General features: G+C 42.0%; 1 protein-coding gene across 1 annotated transcript in view; it reads left to right on the top strand.

Annotated features, from left to right (window-relative positions):
- The first annotated feature begins 5,616 nt into the window (after positions 1-5,616).
- The window catches only part of Dipk2b (divergent protein kinase domain 2B), a 35,516-nt gene continuing 20,282 nt past the window's right edge, over positions 5,617-20,850 (top strand). The window contains exons 1-2 of the mRNA XM_027433330.2: positions 5,617-5,852; positions 15,878-16,142. Coding sequence (XP_027289131.1) covers positions 5,617-5,852; positions 15,878-16,142 — 501 coding nt within the window. The remainder of the gene's footprint in view (positions 5,853-15,877; positions 16,143-20,850) is intronic.

Genomic DNA, 20,850 nt, shown 5'->3' with positions numbered 1-20,850 from the left:
GTGATAGATTGACAGGATCTCCATTTTGGAGGAGTTCTCATATGGTTAAGGTGAGTCACTTTGTGTTCAGTTCCTCAGCATGTGATGCCTGCCGTGCACATGAAGGCAGTCCAGATTGGTAAGTTCTTGGGAGGGTAAGGAGATTGCATGTAACTTCCTGTCATGTAATTCCCTGATGGGGATGTTCTTCTGTATATTTTTCTCTTATTAGTTGATGAATAAAATGCCAATTGGCCAGTAGCCAGGCAGACAGTATAGGTGGGGCTAGGAGATGAGTAAAATTCTGGGGGAGGGAAGGCAGAGAGAAAAAGATACCATGTAGCTATGGGGAAGATAGGACACCAGCATTCTCCAGTAAGATAAGGCCATGTAGAAATATATAGATTAATAGTTATAGGTTAATAATTAAGAGACAGCTAGCCAATAAGAAGCCTGAGCCATCATCCAAACACTTTATGCTTAATTGTAAGCCTTGGTGCATTTATTTGGGGCTGAAGGTGGTGGGACCAGGTGGGAAAGAAATTCCATCTACAATTCCCACCATGCAAATGAGGGTAGCTCTATGATAGCTCATTGAAGCTAACCTTCGGCCAGCCATTCTCCTGCTCTGAATCTCCAATGTTTGATAGAGTGGAAAAGATGTGTAGATTTTTAAGGATGCTTTCTGGACCAGGTTTCTGTTGGGAACCTCTTCCCTTTCTAATCTCTCAATAATGACCTTCCTTCCACCGTGTGTATACTGGCTATCTTGATCTAGTCATTTCTCTGTGTATACATATTTCAAAACATTATGTCACACCAAATCAATATATAAATTATTTGTCAATCTAAATGAGTGCATTTTAAATACAATAGCATTTACAAGATTAGGAGGCTGCAACGCATAAACACTGACTTTTTAAATTTAAAAAAAAAAACTTGTAACTAAGTGAAGAGAAATAAGGTGTTCGAGGATTTTCAGAGGGCATCAGAAAGAGATGGATTCTCTTTGAAAACTGAGAGAAAAGGCAGGGTGGTATACCTATTTAACCCAGTTCCTAGCAAGACTCTGTAAGGTCTTTGGAGATACAGACAAGAGTGTACTAGAATGTATTTGGAAAGCCTGGTAAACTAGAAGAGTTGACAGACTTTTGGAAAAGAACAAAGCAGGAAGAATCACTTAACAAAGTTTCAATATTCATCACATCATTATAGCAATTATTATTAGTATGGTATCAACAGATAAATAAACACATGGCTCAATGGAACACAGACCCAGACACAGCTACTTACAAACACGGACAACTGAATTCTTCCAAAGGTTCAAAGGCAATATCAATGGAGAAAGGAAGGTACTGGAATAACTGGACATCCACTAGCACAAATACAAACCTTGCCCTATGGAGGGAAAATGAACTCAAGATGCATTATAGATTTAAATACAAAACATAAAACTACAAAACTTATTAGAAGGCACAGGATAAAATCTTTAGAACACAGGACTCAACAGAATTCTTTTTCTTTTTTTTGACATTTATTTGCATGCACATGTGCTTGAAGCACCATCATAGGCATTGGGACATTAGAAAATAACTTACAGAAGTTCCTTCTCTCCTTCCACCATGTTGTTTCTGGGGATCAAATTCCAGTTTGGCAGTAAGCATCCTTACCCACTGAGCCATCTCACTGGCCCTGACCTTAGCAGAATTCTTACATTTAACAAACAAAAAAAAAATGTAGCTGAAAGGCCATGAGATTGAAGACAGTCTAGCTCTTTAAATTTCTACATGAACAAAACAAAGCCTAATAGAAGTGGTCAATTGGAATCAGAAACTGTACCAACCAGAAGCTGGGTGTAAGGGTCACACACTGCTGTGATTCGAGCATTTAGAAGTCTATAGCAAGAAGACTGAATTCCATACCAGCCTTGGATATATCTTGAGAACCTGTTTTATAAAGGAAAGGAAAGACAGAAGGAGGAAAGGAAGGAAGGAGGGAGGAAGGGAGGGTAGCAATCAGAGGCTCTAGGTAATATGCAACCTGAAAAAAAAAATACTCACATGCCACTTACCAGAGAACTTTCCATCATGGTGGCAAAAACATAAGAAAACCAATTTATAAAGAAAAAAAGGTTTATTTATGTGCAGCATTTGGGCCTTTCAGTACATGGTTGAAAGGCTCAACTGGAGTCTGTTGTGAGGTGGGGAGCACTCAGTAGAAGAAGTGCAGAAGCAGAGAAAGAATGGTGAAGAGAGCCATGGACCTACAGTCTCCACCATGGGCCAGGCCTGAAAGGACCTCCTACTAGGTCCCACCTCTTCAAGTTTCTATAACCTTCCAATAGCAACACAGGCTGGAGAGCAAGACACACATCTGTCTGTGGAGGACATTCTTTTTTATTATTTTTCCTTATTTTTTATTTAAATTAGAAACAAGATTGTTTTACATGTCAATCCCAGTCCCCACTCCCTCCCATCCACCCCTACCACCCTCCCCCAACTAAAACCCTACCTATCACATATCCTTTCTGCTCCCCAGGGAAGGTGAGGCCTTCCATAGGGGGTCATCAGAGTCTATTATATCCTTTGGGATAAGGCCTAGGCCCACCCCCGTGTGTCTTGGTTTTCGGAGTATCCCTCTATGCGTAATGGGCTCCCAGGGTCCACACCTAAGATAGGGATAAGTACTGAAGTACTACAGGAGGTTCCGTAGATTTCCCAGGTCTCCTCCCTGAAACCCACGTTCCTGGGGTCTGGATCAGTCCCATGCTGGTTTCCCAGCTATCAGTCTGGGGACCAAGAGCTCCCCATTGTTCAGGTCAGCTGTTTCTGTGGGTTTCACCAGCCTTGTCTGGGCCCCTTTGCCCATCAATCGTTTTTCTCTGCAACTGGATTCCAATTCAGTTCAGTGATTAGCTATGGGTGTCTGCTTCTACTTCCACCAGCTGCTGGATGTAGGTTATAGGATGGCATATAAGACAGTCATCAATCTCATTATCAGGGGAAGATATTTAAGGTAGCCTCTCCTCTGTTGCTTAGATTGTTAGTTGGTGTCATCTTTGTAGATCTCCAGACCTTTCCCTAGTGCCTGATTTCTCTGTAAACCTAAAATGTCTCCCTCTATTATGGTATCTCCTTTCTTGTTTCTTCTTTCTTCCCCCAACTCAAACTTTCCGCTCCCTCATGTCCTCCTCACCCCTCCTCTCCTCCCCTTCTCATTCTCCTAGCTCCCTCACCCCACCTCCCTTGCTCCCAATTTGTTCAGGAGATCTTGTCCCTTTCTCCTTCTCCAGGGAACCGTATATGTCTCTCTGAGGGTCTTCCTTGTTTACTAGCTTCTCTGGCAGTGTGGATTGTAGGCTGGTATTCCTTTACTCTATGTCTAAAACTGTGGAGGACATTCTACATACAAACTATAGCATCACATAGCCACCAAAGACCTAAGATCTAAAATATGTTTTGAAATCTCAAAAATTAATAATAGGAACAGAGAGATGACTCAGTGGACAACAGCTCTTGACACACAAAAATAATGACCTGAGTCCAGCTATCTGGATCCCATGTAAAAACTGGACACCAATTACATGGCACGTGTTTGTGATCCCAGTACTCCTATAGTGAGTGGGAGCTGGAGACATGACTTAAATCTTGGAGGCCAGGGAGTCTTCGATAGGAAGCATGGCAGAAACAAAAGAGATCCTACCTCAATAAGATACAAAAAGAGAACCAACTTCCAAAAGCTGTTCTCTGACCTCCACATGCACACTGTGGCACAGAACATGTAACACTGTACGTACACATACACAGAAATACATGAATACATTTATTAAATCGGCAGTAAATAAAAACATGATCAAACACTCCACTAAGCACACAAAGATAGCTAATAAATACATGCTTAATCCCTAGAGATCTGTCCTTAGTCTGCTCTTCTCATTACTGTTGAACCATACTCCTATCTTCCCTGACACCATCCCAATTGCATCTGACCTTCCTTTTCCTCTCCACCTGTCCTCCTATGCACAGTAGCCTAGCAAGGTACTCCCAACTCTGAAAAGTCACGCAACCTGATTTTGTCCCCACAGACTATTCCCATCTACTCCATGCTGTGAACCTCATCTAAGTTTCCAGAGGAAGTCAATCCTAGACACTTAAATTGTCCCAAGTCAGGCAACTGCTGAGAAATGAGGCAAGATGGTAAAGAAAAGAGAGGCTTTCAGCCCTATAAAGAGGGCCGGACACAGCTGGCTACAGCAGGGTTCCTTCTACTGCTGCCCTCATCAAGCCACAGAGGCCACCAGCTCCTTTCCCCTCTCTTGTTCTCAGATCAGCAAGAAATGGACTAACCTGGGGCTTTCTATTCCTTAAGCAGCAAAAGCTTTCAAATCAATGTTAAATGTACTGCTTAATGCCCCCCAAACTAACCTCTAGTTATTTCTCTATGGAATTTGGGGGAAGTCGGGACGTACAGCTGGTTAAGTGCAGAACAGATTATCCACTTCAGAGAAGGGAAAAGTTAGTGTTGGGGGGGCTGGTGGTGTGTGTGTGTGTGTGTGTGTGTGAGAGAGAGAGAGAGAGAGAGAGAGAGAGAGAGAGAGAGAGAGAGAGAGAGATAGGGCTATGTGTGTATGTATGTGTGATGTGGAGGATGAGGATAGGGGTGTGGTGTGTGTGTTAAACTGTGTGTGTGTTATGCGGTTTTGTTGTCAAGTGTATGTGCTGTGAGATGTTTGTGTGTGTGTGTGTGTGTGTGTGTGTGTCTGTGTCTGTGTGTCTGTGTGTGTGTCTGTGTGTGTGTGATGTGGGATGGTATGTGTATGCGGGTTGGGAAGAGGAATGTGGTGTGTGTGTTGTGGGCTGTGTTATGTGTGTGTGTTGTGTGATATATGTATTTGTGATATGAGGTGTGCATGAGATGTGGGTGCTGTACATGTGTGTGTTGTGGGAGTTGTGGCATAGGGATTTGGGATAGGATTGTGTGTTTGTGTGTATGTGTGTTAGACTCTGTGTGTGTGTTGTGGCATTCATTTTGTGAGGTGTTGTGTGTGTGTGTGTGTGTGTGTGTGTGTGGTATGTGTGTATGATGTGTGACGGAGTAGGGTGAGATGGAGTATGTGTATATGTGTATGTTGGTGGAAGTATTCAAGGTGTGTGGGGGGGGTGCGCGTGCGTGCATGGTGTGTTTTCCACAGGGAGAGATGTACCCAGAATGAAAACAGTGGAGGGTGGAGGCCTTCAGGATTCTTTGAAACTCCCAGGTGGAACCTAGATCCTACACACATCCTGCATGTACTTTTCCTGCCCAGCTGGGATATCCTGTGTTTGTCGAAAGGACTTCACAGGGAAGCCATAACCATTGTCCTTCCTGAAATCTGCCAGTGTGCCCCTCCCCAGACTGAGGCAGCCGCCCCAAGCAGAGGAAGAGTGACTTTGGAAATGCGTTATCAGCATCCTCCATGGATTTCCTCACCTCCTGCCCAGCCCCATTAGCTGCTAGCTCCTTAGCATCCTCAGACAGAAACTTAGAGGCTGGGACAGGGTCAGCATCCTGAGGCCAGTTGCCTTTGACAGTTTCCTTTCTGGTCAGGCCTGACCTCTGTGCAGCTCTGAGTACACTGCTCAACACCACTGCCGCAGGATGGAGGCCCTCGCTGGAGCTCAGACTGCAGCCTTCCACCAGCGCTGGCCAGCCCGGCTACTGCTGTGGGTCTCAGCCCTGAGTTGTTCTTTCTCCTCGCCGGCTTCTCTCCCTCCTTCTCTGGTACCCCGAGTCAGAAGCAGCTACACTCTGGGAAGGACGTTCCTCGGTCTTGATAAATGCAATGCCTGCATCGGGACATCAATTTGTAAGAAGTTCTTTAAAGAAGAAATCAGGTCAGAATTGCCATAAAATAACTCTGAGGAGCAAACTGAGCTTCTCTCAGAATGAAGATATTTCATTTATGGGTGGGAGCTAGAGGAAGGCATTTAACAGTGGTTATGGCTTGACATAGGAGGGCAAGCATGGAAGCCAAATTCTAGCCCTAAATGCTAAAGTCTAAGGTTCCTTTTGAAACTGAAAGCTGAAAATTCTTTTCTATGACTGGAGTAGCCTGAGACTGTTGAATTTTCCTACTGTTCCTCATAACGGGAAGAATGAAATATATAGAAAGCTACTATGTGGGAGACATTTTAAACATCCCAAACCCCGGGTGTTGACAGTTTGCCCCCATTATTCAGACACTAAGCAGACAGTGACTGGATTAAAGGACCCAAGGCAGACCTGAGATACAAAGACAGCATTTCAGAGCCTGTTTTCTGTGGTGTGATACTGATCTGAAGAAAATCAGAGTTTAGTTCACTGTGATGCACGTGGCTTTCACCAAAAACTGGCATTCATGCCTACCAGCTCACAGTCATAGAACATTCATCAAGACTAGGAACCAACTGGGACCAAGTGGGAAGAGCCACCACAATTCTGCTTGTTGCCTTCTAGGGAGTCAGAAGAAAGGACAGTATTACAGATAATAGGTTTGTTTGGTCTGGTGAGTGCCAGACAGGGGACACTGACTGCAGAGAGATTTTCTGGAGAGAGGATTTCTTACAGGATGAAGGGGGGGTTGGAAGGGGAAGGCAGAAGAAACAGCATCGTAAACAAGGGTGTGGGAGAGATGAGAGGTGCTGGTGGCTGAATCCCTGGGTAAGGTGGATGTAGACAGAGGAGAAGCCGGGAATGTCATACAATACTAGGCCAAGAAATGGGGAACTTAGCCTGAGAACCAGTGGCTCCCAGGTTTTTCAGTACCAAAGACCTTTTGACCTATACCCTTTCTCCCCTGCCCCCACTGCCAGAATCTACCTAACCTTCTGCCTGTAAAATTCTGTGACCAAACAAAAGGCATAAGGAATGATATGCAACCTCTCTTTTAGTCAAATATGTCTGTGACTGTTGCACGAAATTACTAAAAAGAAGCAATATAGAAAAAGCCAATCAAAAACGTTGAACATTTATCTATTTTTATTACTGCATATTCATTGTAAAAAATGATGGGCTGCCTTATGACATTTTCATGCATGTGTATGATGTGACTTAATGGTATTTACCCCATTAATTTTTCTTGCTCCCCCTCTTCCCAATACCCTTCCTCTTCTCAAATAGTCCCTCTTTATTTTCACTTAATTTATTAAAAAAAAACTAGATTCCACATATGAGAAAATGTGATATTTGTTTTTCTAAGTCTGCCTTATTTCATTTAATGGGATGATCCTCAATTCCATCCATTTTCTGAAAAAGACACAATTTTATTATTCTTTATGGATGAATAAAACTGTGTGTGTGACAGGAAAGACTAAATTTCACTTTTATTTTATTTTATTTCATGTATACGAGTGTTTTGCCTGCAGGTGTGTCTGTGCATCAAATACATGGTTGGTACTTGCTAAAGTCAACAAGTGGTGTCAGATCCCCTGGGACTGGCATTCCAGACAGTTGTGAGCCACCATTTGGCTACTGGGACTCCAACCTGGGTCGGCTGGAGAAGTGCTCTTATGCACTGAGCTATCTTTCTAGATCTTCAGATTTGAGACGTTTTGGGGAGTCTATGTGGATATTTGCTATTAAGGATTTTTGGTTTCTGTTTTATTCTTCCTGGAGATGAAATGAAACCATAGGGCCTTTCAAATGCCAGCCAAGTACTCTATCACTGAGCTGTCTCCCCATCTCTCTCTAGGGAGCCTTTTGTAAATGCTTTGTGAAGGTTGCAAAGTTGAACGATCCCTAATTAAGACTGCTCTGTTGCAGACAATAGGGAGGATGCTGAGCTGGGAAATAACATCCATGTTTCAGGGTGATCTCACGGAAAGCCACAGGCAGGGTGGCCTGGGACTGCTCTTAGGGACCAGAAGAGAAGTCCAGACAAAAGGGGGTAGGAAGGAGCCATCTGGATTCAGGTCTGTGTTCATTTTGTTGACTGTTGCGATTTGAAAAGAAGTAATATGGAGACATTGAATTTGAACTCAGAAATTTCCACCTAGGAAGCGGGGTGCAGAGAACCAAGAATATACTGGAGTGTACTGATTACTCAGAGACAGTAGCAGTAAAGATATGAATCTAGTTTAAACTGGGAGAGAAAGAAACTGCAGGATTCCAACGAAGAGCTCTAGGATCCCATATCCTCCTTCATCAAGTTCAAGATGTTTTTCTTGCAACACTGTTTCACTAGAATTCAAGACATTCCATTTGTGCTTAAAGAGGAAGTGTGCAGATGCCCACAGGAAAATATCAAGCAGGGCAGGTTGGTGGGGTCACAGTACTCTGTGCTGAGGATACTGAACGCCAACATAAAGAGGCAGAGAGGATCTAAGGGTATGGACTGCTTATCATCTGCCTCACTACCTTATAAATGATTTTCTTTCATAGCAAAACAGTAGTTAGTTATATTAGAAACATTACAAAAAAATTCAAAATACAAATCGTACAGAATTCATTCTCAATGGGCTAGAGAGACAGATCCATGGGTAAAATGCTTGCTGTGAACTTGATCCTCAGCACCCACACAGAAACTGGCCATGGCTATATGGGTTTGTAACTCTAGAACTGGGAAGTGGTAACAGATGGATTCCCAGAGACCCTGTTAAAAACAAGCAAACATAATCTTAGTGTTGGGAAGGCAGAGACAGGCAGGATCCTGAAGCTCATTAACAAGCCAGCCTAGCTGAACCAGAGAGTTCCAGGTTCTGTGAAAGATGCTGTCTCAAAAACCAAAATGGCATGTGATTAAGAAAGACACCTTCAGGCTGAAGAGATGGCTCAGAGGTTAAGAGCACTGGCTGCTCTTCCAGAGGTCTTGAGTTCAATTCCCAGCAACCACACAGTACATAACCATCTATAATGAGAACTGGTACCCTCTTCTGGCTTACAGGCAGAACACTGTACTCATATAAATAAATAAATCTTTTTTAAAAAAAAAAGAAAAAGAAAGAAAGAAAGAAAGAAAGAAAGAAAGACACCTGACATCAACCTCAGACCTTCACATGTGCATACAAACAGGCGCATCTGCACCCAAATACACATGTGCACAAAGACACACACACACACACACACACACACACACACACACATGCACACACACGCGCGCGCGCACACACACAAATACATACATGCACGTACGCACCTGCACAAAGATCCAATTATTCTTACATACTCTGAGGGATTTTAATAGTGTGTGAAGGAGGCCGGGCGTTGGTGGCGCATGCCTTTAATCCCAGCACTCGGGAGGCAGAGGCAGGTGGATCTCTGTGAGTTCGAGGCCAGCCTGGTCTCCAGAGCAAGTGCCAGGATAGGCTCCAAAGCTACACAGAGAAACCCTGTCTCGAAAAACAAAACAAACAAACAAAAAAAAGAATTGTTTACAATTTCAATTTTATGTGTAACCTAGAAATGATGAACTTATGGGAACAGAGAGCAGAATTGTGGCTATTAGGCTTCAATGTGGGTTTTTAACAATGGGGAAACGATTGGTTTAAGGATATAAAACTGCAGTTGGACAAGAGGCATGGACTCTGTGAAGTCTTGAGGTCTACTGAGAGCATGATAAATATGGTTGATAACAATATGCTATATTTTAAAAGTTGTGAGATAGTATACTTTAAGTGTTCTCAAAACAAAAATGATGAATATGTGTGATATAACATGTTAATTGGTTTAATTTAGCCATGCCATTGTGAACATACTGTATTGTGTATCATAATTGTGCATGACTTTATTTATGAGCTAAATAAATGAATGGAAAATAAATAAATAAATAAATTTTAAAAAATAGTGTGTGAAGAACATTTCTTCACATGATTAAATATTCTTCTGCATAATTTGATTTTTAATGGCTTCAGGATACTGAGTTACATCAACCAACTATAATATATTTAACTAACCGGCAAGCATGAGACAACAGGATTTTTTTTCACTTTTCAATATTATAAACAGTGATGTGCCGAACACTGCTGCAGCAAGATTTCGTGCATCTCTCTTATTAATTCCCTGTGACAAACCCTTAAAAATGGTGTATTTGGATGAAAAAAGCTAATTTTTATTAGATGTATGTATGTGCATAGATATCTTCAAATGAGTACTCCTAATTATAAAGCTCATTTTTGCACACTCACAAATATTTGATTTGATATTAATATTGAACAATAATAAATTATATATAATTACATATATTACTATTACATAATAATGTACTAGAGAAAATAATGTCTGTATATTGTATATAGTAGATCTATTAATATTTGTTCATATTGTGTATGCAAGGGGAAGGGTACTTAGTGGCAGTGTTTTAGAAATATTGACAGAGACCCAAAAATATGGTTTACACAAGGGTCAACAGTTACTTGGTAAGACCAAAGCAAGTTTATAAGGGAAACAGCAGATAGTGGGCCTAGAAAGATCATAGTGACCTGTGTTAAGTGTAACATGACTATATCCTAAGAGCTTTGAAAATTTAATTTTGTATGCTCTGATTTATTTATGGAATATATTTATTAATACCAACCTTTCTTTAGCTTGCATTTATTCCAAGCTTTTTAAATTTGATTTTTCATGGTTTTTTTTTTTTGGCCTTTTGTGTTTCTTCTTTGTTAAGCTGCAAGTTACCTTTACCTCTCTCCTTCTCCCCCTCTCCTCTTTCTCTCTTCTCCCTCCCTCCCTCTCTTGCTTGTTTGTTTCCATGCTAAGGCTGGAACCTGAGCTCTTGACATGCTCAGCACATGCTCTATCTCCAAATACTATTCCCAGTCCTTTTGCCTCCCTCTAATGGAGTAGTTGTTCATCTTGGTCTTGTTTATCTCCTCTCCAAGCATTTCTGTTTTTAAAAATTATTCTCATTGTACCTCAGCAGAAAGTCCACCTCAGGTGCTCAGAAACCTGACTACAATTCTCTGTCCTCATCCTTGTATGTGTGTTCCAGCCCTGGTCCTCATTTAGGACTGGACAATGCTGGAATGCAAATGACAGACAAGCTTCCCAGGCTAGATGGGAAACTCAACATCCACAATTGGCAAATGAATATACTTTCTCATCCTTGTTTTATCTGTCCTTTGTAAGGATTTTAGTGATACATTGGGGGCTTCCCATACTCAACCACTGGCTATTGAAAATTGGAAGGTGGCCCAGCAGTGGTGGCACATGCCTTTAATCACAGAACTTGGGAGGTAGAGGCAGGTGCATCTCTGAGTTTGAGGCCAACCTGGTCTACAGAGTGAGTTCTACGACAGCCAGAACTATGCAGGGAAACCCTGTCCCCCACCAAAAAACTGGAATGCATTCTCACCAGTTTTGCTGTGTAGTATATGTTGACTTTTGCATCCTAAATTTTTTTTAAAAAGTTGTAGGAAACTGGGGAGTTAGACAGGCCTGACTGACATGCTCCTTCTACTGAAAATATACTTAGACAAGAAACTCTGCATTCTCCCAGCAACCAGGAGGATCCACCAGAACCTGCTTTGTCCATGTTGTGTATGCAAGGGGAAGGGGTACTTAGTCACAGTGTTTTAGAAATATTGATAGAGACCCAAAAATGTGGTTTACATAGAAGTCAACAGTTACTTGGTAAGACCAAAGCAAGTTTATAAGGGGAACAGCAGATAGTGGGCCTAGAAAGACCATAGTGACCTGTGTTAAGTAACATGACTATATTCTAAGGGCTTTGGAAAGATGCTGATTGGTTTAAGGGTTCAGAGTGGTGCAGAAGACAAGAAATATTCTGGGAGGTGTGTATGACCAAGATCTCTCCTAGGGGTTCTTGGGCCCTTACCAGGGCTGATTCATTCCCTCATCTTCCTGACTACAAGTAATTGGCCTAACATCCATAATCCCTACACCTAAAACCTTAAAGAATATTCGAACACCTGTTACTGACTTGTGAAGGGCTTGTCAGAAAACAAATGATAAATTGGGTTGTGTTTGTTTTGTTTTTTGCTATGCCTTCTCCCTTGCCTTTTCTATCTTTCACAGAAGATTTGGTAGTTACTTTTCTTGTCTCTGTGACCAGATACCTGACAAAAATAATCAGTATATTAATGGAGGGAGGGTTTATTGTGCCTTATAGTTTGAGAGTAATACAATCCATCATAGCAGGGAAGGTATGCCAGGGAAGACTTGGCAGCTCTGTAGCCACAGAAGGGGATCAGCAGCCGGCTGCATGGCATTGGCAGAAAAAGTTGTGGGCCAGTGCTCAGTTGGCTTCTTCCTTTATACCCTTTTACTCAGTCAGGAGCCCCATTACATGGGATGGTGCTACCCACATTCAGGGTGCTACCCACATTCAGGGTCTATCTTCCTGCCTCAGTGTAACCTCTCTAGAAGCCCTCTCAAAGGCATGCCCAGAGGTATGTTTCAGGTAATTGAATCCACTCAAGATGGCAGTAAAGATTAAATCTTACTGAAAAGGACAGTAATTATTGATTTAATTCATTTCCTGACCCCATCTCTAGGACCTGTACAATCTGTCATTCATCCATTCATCCGAGTGCCCATTCATCCGCTGTCCAACTGGCTATTCATCCAGGCAACCCTTCATGCATTCTTCCACCCCATCATCATTTTGTGCATTCTGGGATACTGTCCTTTGAGTGTCTCTCTCCTCAAATGTGCATCTTACATCCAAATATCCACTGTGGTCCATCTATACATCCAAAATTCATTCATCCAGCTACAAAGTATTGAGTACCAACTTGGTAGGAATCACTTTGTTAAACTCTTGAGTTATAAAGTTGAAAGAGGAGACCATATATTTGCTCTGGGGGATCTTGTTATTGAGAAAACAGAAAGGTAAAGTAATGGCTAAAGCACAATGCCTAATGTAGAGTATCATGGGAACATATAGAAAGAAAGCCACCTCAAATAGAAACAAAACAAATGAAGATCAGGAGTGGTACCTGTCAGGGATTTAAAAGGTTGAGTGACTGTCATCCAGAGAAGAAAGAGGAAGAAAGTGTTTCAGAGAAAGGCATGTCTGGAGCCTGAAAAGATGTAGTTATCCAAGGGTAGCCAGCAGCTTAGTGAAACCAAAGCAAGCTTGTAAGGTGATGAGCCTTGAAATATCCTTGTGGAGTGTGCTAAACACTGACTGTGTCCTGAGAGGTTTAGAAAGAAGATGGATGTTTTAAGGTTCAGTATAGAGCTTGGGCATGAAAAGAGGAGACAAGAAATACTTAAAAAGGCATACGTGAATACAGTAGAAGAAAACATTTCATGCTAGTTCTAGTTTAGTCTTCCCTAGCACCACCTCCACCACTACCAAACACATAACTGCCCTGCTCACCTTGACATTTCTCTCAAGTTCTGAGAAAGTATGATCCTGCTGGTCTACCTCTCATGCAGTAAGAACCTTGACCAGCCTCACAGCAATCATGCCCATGATCTCAATTCAAAAGAAAAAGTACAAAGTTGCCTGTTTTGTTTTGTTTTTGTTTTTTGTTTTTGTTTTTTTTTCCAAACTCCAGGATACTGGCATTTTAGTGATTGAAGAACAGGGCCCATGTTTTCACCAACATTCTTCTAGTCAGTGAAACAGGCTGTCGATTCTGTGAGATACACACTTCCCCTTTGCAGCACTAAATGTCACACCGTTTTGTCACATTTCTGTTTTTCCTCAAATTCATTATGAAATTCCTTCAGTCATCACTGAGCCTGCAGATCACCTACAAAGACACACTGTCATCTCATCAGAGACTCCTCAGAAAATGACAACAGAAAAGAAAAGGACAATGACTTTGTCCCACAGAGTAGAAAGTATCTCTCCCCTCAACTCTACCAATTGGTTGAATGGAATCCCTGGGAGCTGCATCTCTTTGTCACTAATTGTCTCTGAATCTTCAGATGAGTCATATATATTCTGTCTTCCATTTTCTCATCCTCAAAACAAGTTGGAAATGTGGACTAGAACAGAACAAGCTTTCAGGACTTGCCAGTGTTAGCCTTTAATGATATTATTGACCTGCTCCCATGAGCTAAATCATAAAATAGACTATATAGGATTAAACATTGGTAGTGTTGTAAGGATTGCAAGCTCTGCCATGTCGAATGTCATTTCTTCCAGTTCCTGGTCAAATATCTTTGGAAGCATTATATAATCATTCCATGCCTGGGGTCCTCATCTGTACAATTCATAATGATAACAACCTCACAGGTATATTGAAAGGATCATGTGCTATAGAAGAAGTTCAGTGGTAGAGATTTGCCTACTATGTTTGATAACCTGTGTGCAACAAGAAAATGAATTAATGTACACAAAAAGGTTAGCATAGAAGATAGCATACTTTAAGGTTTCATAAATTTAAGTTACTATCATTATCACCTCATTGTAAATCCTAAGTCCCAGGACCTTTGTGGGGTTGGAACTTCATGAGCAAGAGAAGCCAATGAAAGCAGGGCTATTTCTGGGCCCTGAGCCTTTCTAATCCTTCTTAAAGGAGAAAATGAATCCCCACAGTTGTCCTGAAACTTCTGATGAAGCTTTTCCAGCTCTTTTCAAGTTCATCTTCTTCAATAGCCTTGTGACAAGATTCTTAAACAGAACCACTTGGCCCTGTATCCGTTGCAATTTACACCATTGCACTGCAGAAGCGGCTTCCTGGCAGCTCTTTCCCTCCTGTTAGAGGTTGGAGCTCTAATACTGAAGGGGCTCAGAGACCTGGGATCTCCACTTACCATTCCTTGACCTTGACCTGATGGTGTAGTTCAGTACATCTGGGTAGCATACACAATGCCCTGAGATTCCTCCCCAGCACTGCCATTAACAAACAAACAAATAATCAATCAATCAATCAATCAATCAATAAATAAATCAGTGGAAACCTAACGATCTCTTTGAGCAAAGATAAATTATATGAGGAAGAAAACAAAACATTATACAGTTTGGAGCTCATCAAAATGCTAATTCATTGAAAATATACTAGCTAGCACTCATTACCATGGGCTGCCCAATAGTGTTCAATAACAGGAATTTAAAATTCCCATTCAAGTTCAGTATTTGATATAGCCTGATTCTCACTTGCAATATGACCTTCAATTAACAATAGTGAAGGCAAACTTTTTCTGAGTAATTTTTTCAGACATAAATCAAAAGCAGATTCGACATTAGTTCATAATGGAAATGTCAACACACAGCTGGAGAGGTGACTGTGCTAGAAAAGGTAACCATGGAGCCTAGGCAATCAGCAGATGACAAGAGGCCACTGCCCCTCCCCTGAGGAGGATTAAAAGCTGACTGAGCCTCGGTGCACAGTCACACACCTGCTGGAGCCAGATGGCTTCAGATTTGATGGACATGAAGCAGCCATGGGTGCCTAAAGTTTGCTTGGTTGCTTGGTGCTGATGGATTAAATCAATGTTGCTGGAGCTCCTGGGGGTTGGATATGGGAGTGGAGTGGTCTCTCAAATTCAGGCCCAAGAGCCTCTTGGAAGACTGTGTTTCCAGAACCCAGGCATTAGCCAAAGGATGAGTAGTTTGGACAACTAGCGTATATAAAGGTTGATTTGGGATTTTATACCTCTGATTGTTAACATTGCATTCGATTTTGAGCAAGATACTTAAGCTCTATAAGCCTCAGTTTCCATACCTTAAGGGTGAGTATGGGGCATGAAAAAAAAAAGTGTAAAGCTATTCCCTTCAAATGGGGTTGAAGTTCAAAGAGCCATAATTGGCTCTTCTATACATTGGGGGAAGAGGATAGTTTTTGTATGACCTCTTTTGACATCCCATGTACACTTCTAAATTTGACCCAATATATATAATCCTCTTGTAAAAGGAGTTTGGAATAAAGCAAAGGAAAAGGGGTGATCAGACAGGCTGTTGCCCCACCTCCCTGGCCCTCAGTTCCGCTGACCTTGGGCTCACAGGCTTATCCTATGCTTCCCACAGGTTTGACAACTCAATGGCTTCCCACCTGGGACTGCCTCCTTACGACCTGCCTTCTTATGCTGCAAATTACTCAGATGATTCCAAAACCTGGCGCCCTGTGGAAGTTTCTCGACTGGTCAGCAAGTACCAAAGTGAGATCTCTGACAGGAGAATCTGTGCCTCTGCATCAGCTCCGGAGACCTGTAGCATTGAACGAATCCTCCGGAAAACAGGGAGGTTCCAGAAATGGCTGCAGGCCAAGCGACTCACACCCGACCTGGTGCAGGTGAGTGTGGGCCTTGGGTAGAATGCAGGGTGGTGGCAGATACCTGCTCATACCTCAAAGCTCAGTCTAACACAATAATTCTCAACCTGTGAGGAGCGACCCCTTTGGGGTTTGAACGAGCCTTTGGCAAGAGTCACCTAAGACAATCAGGAAACCCAGATATATATATTATGATTCATACAGTAGCAAAATGACAGTTATGAAGTAGCAATGAAAATAATTTCATAGTTGGGGTCACCACAACATGAGGAACTGTATTGAAGGGTTATAGCGTTAGGAAGATTGGGAACCACTGGTCTAAGAAAAGGGGAAAATTGTGATCTACCTAAAGTGTGACAAAACAATCATAAAACAGAGGGGCTTGTGACAAGACAGGAACTAATCAAGACTTGCTTGAAAGGCTCTGTCCTATCATCTTCCACCACTCTTGTCTATGTGATCCTCAGTGATTATTTGCTAAATAGTCCCTAGCTGTCGCCTTTGAGCTGAAAGTTTGCCAGGATGACCCTTACCAGCCCACTCCCCTGAGAGGGTCAGACTCATGTGCCTGGATACATTCCCAACCCCCAGGTTTGGTGTGGTAAGCCTCTGTCTATAGAACCTCCCATATAAAGGCCCATGCATGATGGCACATGCCCATAATCCCAGTACTTGGGAGGAAAAGGAAAGAGGAGCATGTCACAAGTTGGAGGACAGTCTAAGCTACACAGTGAGTCTCTCTCTCTCTCTCTCTCTCTCTCTCTCTCTCTCTCTCTCTCTCTCTCTCTGTCACACACACACACACACACACACACACACACACACACACACACACACACACCATTGACTCTCTGCTCTGCTCCTTTAGGAATCCTGACTAGTCCATGTGGAAACCGTGTTGAAGTTAGGTGTCAGAAAGAGTGTAGCACTGTTCTTAAAGCCCTGGATAAAGCTGAGCTTCCCAAGGGTGTCCTTTTCCCCACCCTCCTGTCAACAAGTCCATACTGAGGCACACAGTTCCCCAAGGCAAGACTATTTCCATCTGGAAACTGGAAAACATAACAAAAGAGGGAACTTCCTAGTGTACAAGAGACATTCCAATGGCTGTGGGGTTCTCTCTGCTACCATCACAGTCAGAAGAGTAACAATCTGATCCCAGGGAAGCAAGAAAGTAGTTCAGTTCAACACAACTAAATAGCCAGTGTCAGTTCAAACTTCAGGAGTATGAACCCAAGTAGTTTTTGAGGCATTTGAGTTTTTAAGCATAGCAAAATTTGGTGAATAACTTCCTGGTGATAACTCAATCCCGTGTGCACAAGAAAACTTAAGACATGACTACATTGATAGATAATCTTTGTAAAGTACGGGTGACATCTTCCAGAAAGGTAGATCTTATAGATTGACAAGCTCATTATCTTGGCCACCCAGACAGTGCAAAAGTCACCAGGCTATTAATCATGTCTGCTTGCTGTAGGCATCTGGTCTGTGGACCTGTAACAGTGGCCACACCCCTTTGGGTGTGGTTTCAGGTGGATGGAAGCAGAGAGGAGTTTGAGGCGTGGCTTCCCTTGGTGAGCTCTTTTCTGGCAGGTCAGCAGATCCTGTAGGGAGAGCAGGGAATTGCTCCAGCGGCTCTTTGCATTTTTCTGTTTAATTGTTCCCCAATAAACACCCATTTATCATTTATCTTGGGTGTAGTGATAGAATTATATCCTTGCCTTTAGCTCACAGCCTTCTGGGTGGAAAACAGGTTATGTATCTCTCTGAAGAGACAACCCTGTGTGTTAACATTCCTGATTCCCCTAGTGCTTGTCTGTGAGCACAAGGACCTCTATACCTCTCACAACAGTCATTATAATGTAGCTAGATGGGCTTTAGGCTCTAGACCAGTGGTTCACAACCTTCCTAAGGCTGTGACACTTTAAAACAGTTCCTCACATTGTAGTGACCCCCCAACCATAAGAGTGTTTCGTTGTTACTTCATAACTGTAATTTTGCTACTGTTATGAATCGTAATGTAAATATCTGATATATGGCCCCAATAAAGTCACAACTCACAGGTTGAGAACCATTGCTCTAGACTAAGGTAAATTATTTTACCCTTTTGCTCTAGACACTTCCATGACAATGATAGACTGTAAATTATCTCTTGGGTCCTGACAAGTTCAAAGCACCCTTCTGACACATCTAGAGTCACCTGTGTTAATATATGTGAACACCGAAGTATAGGCCAGAGTCCTGTGGAACAGGAAAACATTCTTGACTCCCAGAGCTACCACTAAAAGCTGTGGCAGAATGAGAAGAAACAGATTCCTGGGAAGAACTGGGTGTTTCTGCTTCTCATTCATACATTCAACAAGTTTCAACAACTGTACTTCAGCTGCAGATTTGGAAATGAATCACACACAGCCTCCTCTCCTAGGAGTATTTGGCTCAGTGCTGGAGACAGATAAGACCACAAACTACCAACACTATGATGTAGTGATGACACTCTCTATGGAGAAGAGGGACAGACTACTGATTTGAATCTTTCATTCCCTGACCAGTGACCTTGAATTTAAGCCTTAGACTTGCCCCACTCCGCTTTGATATTCCTGCTGAAAAGTGAGATAGGAGGAGGGTTTCTGCGTAAGCTCCAACACCCTCCAGGCTCTGACATTCTTTGACTTGTGTGCCTCTGCTGTGTTTACTTCACAGACGGACCTGGCATCTACTGTCACCAAGTCCTGGGCTGGGCTTGGATTTTCTTGTTTCTAAAATGGCAGTACATGTTCCTTGTTCTGCCTGATTCCTTCATCCTACTATGCTTAGAGATAGGAGATGCATGTGGCATTTTGGTAATAAGTGAAACCCTTTCTTTTGTTATGCAAAATTCTTCTCCATCTGTCTTTTCATTTTGTATTTGACATGTAGCTTACAAGTTTCCCTTCTTCCTACCAAAACAACATATCTTACTAACACTCAGTAAGACAGCCCAAACCATAACCATTTTCACTTTTCCTTGGCCCTCCCCTAAGCCATCTTTCCATCCCCTCTAGACTTTCTCCTTCCCTATTAAACACAGAAAAAGCATCAACAACCACTTTCTAAATTTAGGACAAACTCCGTTGTTTTTCTATTCACAAAGATCAAAATCCTCAGTATTCTTTTCTGGCAGTTTCTTCTCCCTTTTCTTGTCACATTTTTTTTCCCAGAGACCCTTTGTCCTTGGAGTCCACAAGCTATCTGCCCTTAGATTTTTGCTTCTCTTTCATACTGCCAGGACTCATCTGGCTGTCACCCACAGGCCTGTTCTTTGCTTTAACAAAAAGTTTCAAATAGATCCTTCTCCACTAACACCGGAGGGAAAAAAATCCCTCACTGAGGCTAACCCAGGAGAACTGAAAACCAGACTTTAAAACAGTCTTGTAGGAAATATTCATAGCAGTGCTACTTATCATAGCCAAATGGTGGGGACAGCCCAAATGCCCATCAAGTGATGGACGGCTAAATAAAATCTGTTGTATCCAAACCATGAACTATTTATTTGTCAGCCTTAAAAAGGTAAAAAGTACCGATTCACACCACCATACAGATAAACCTTGAAAACATACTCCATAAAATGAGGCAGAAACCACAGGGCAGGTGTGATTCTATTTATAGGATATAGGCTCAGAGGCAAATGAACAGAGACAAAAGGAAAATTAGTGGTTGACAAGATCTAAGAATAGGAGAGAATTCAGAGTGAATATTGTTGGGATGAAGTTCCTTTGGGGATGAATAGATTCTAGAGCAAGGTATTGATGTTTTCATAGCTTTGTGAATATACTTAAAACCCATCAAATTGTAAAGTTTAAAATGACTGAAGTGGCCAGACATTGTGCTGCATGCCTGTAGTCCCAGCACTTGGGGAGGTGAGGCAGGAGGCTGGCAAGTATGAACCCATTCTGACTTACATAGTGAAACCTTTTGTCAAAAGAATCAACAGTTAAAGTGTTGAACTTCATGTTATGTGAACTGTTTTTTTTCTATGTATGTGGATTTTCAAGACAGGGTTTCTCTGTGTAGCAGCCTTAGCTACACTCAGTGTCCTGAAACTCAATTTGTAGACCAGGCTGGCCAAGAACTCATAGAGATCTGTCTGCCTCTGCCTCCCAAGAGCTGATATTAAACTTCACCTCGCTGTGAACTTTTTTTAATGTTATGTGAAGTTTAGCTCGGTAATAAATGCAAATATGATGGGGACTAACATGATCAACGAACATGAATACGTCCTTGTTAAACTCAGTGCTAGATACACTGAATGTATGCCAGTAAAAAAAGGAGTCATTAAAATACTAACCTATCTTGTGACTCCATTCTTTTAGAGCCATGCTATGAACAGCTAACCTCCTAGTCCAAGATGATAACAGCAAGAGCATCACTATCAGCACTCCAGAAAACAATTTGAGTACAAAGCTAATAGTATAATTCTCTGGCATAACAATAACAATAGCATTTTGTTAACTGTCTCAGATGTTCCTAGTACTGCCAGTCTTCAGTATTAGTGGACTCCATTTCTGTGTATTCTACCAATCACAGGTGTAAAATAATCTGTGGTACTCACTTGTACTCCTAACTACTTTGGAGGCTGAGCAGAAGAACCCCTGAAACTCGGGAATTCTAAACCAGTCTATGCAACCTAGTGAGAAACCACCTAAACACAATTTAAAATAAAAGTGTCTGTGTTAACTATAGGCATACTTTTTTC

The sequence above is a fragment of the Cricetulus griseus genome, chromosome X (genome assembly GCF_003668045.3).
Source record: "Cricetulus griseus strain 17A/GY chromosome X, alternate assembly CriGri-PICRH-1.0, whole genome shotgun sequence".
NCBI classification, from domain to species: Eukaryota; Metazoa; Chordata; class Mammalia; order Rodentia; family Cricetidae; genus Cricetulus; species Cricetulus griseus.
This window is presented reverse-complemented; position numbering and strand designations above follow the sequence as displayed.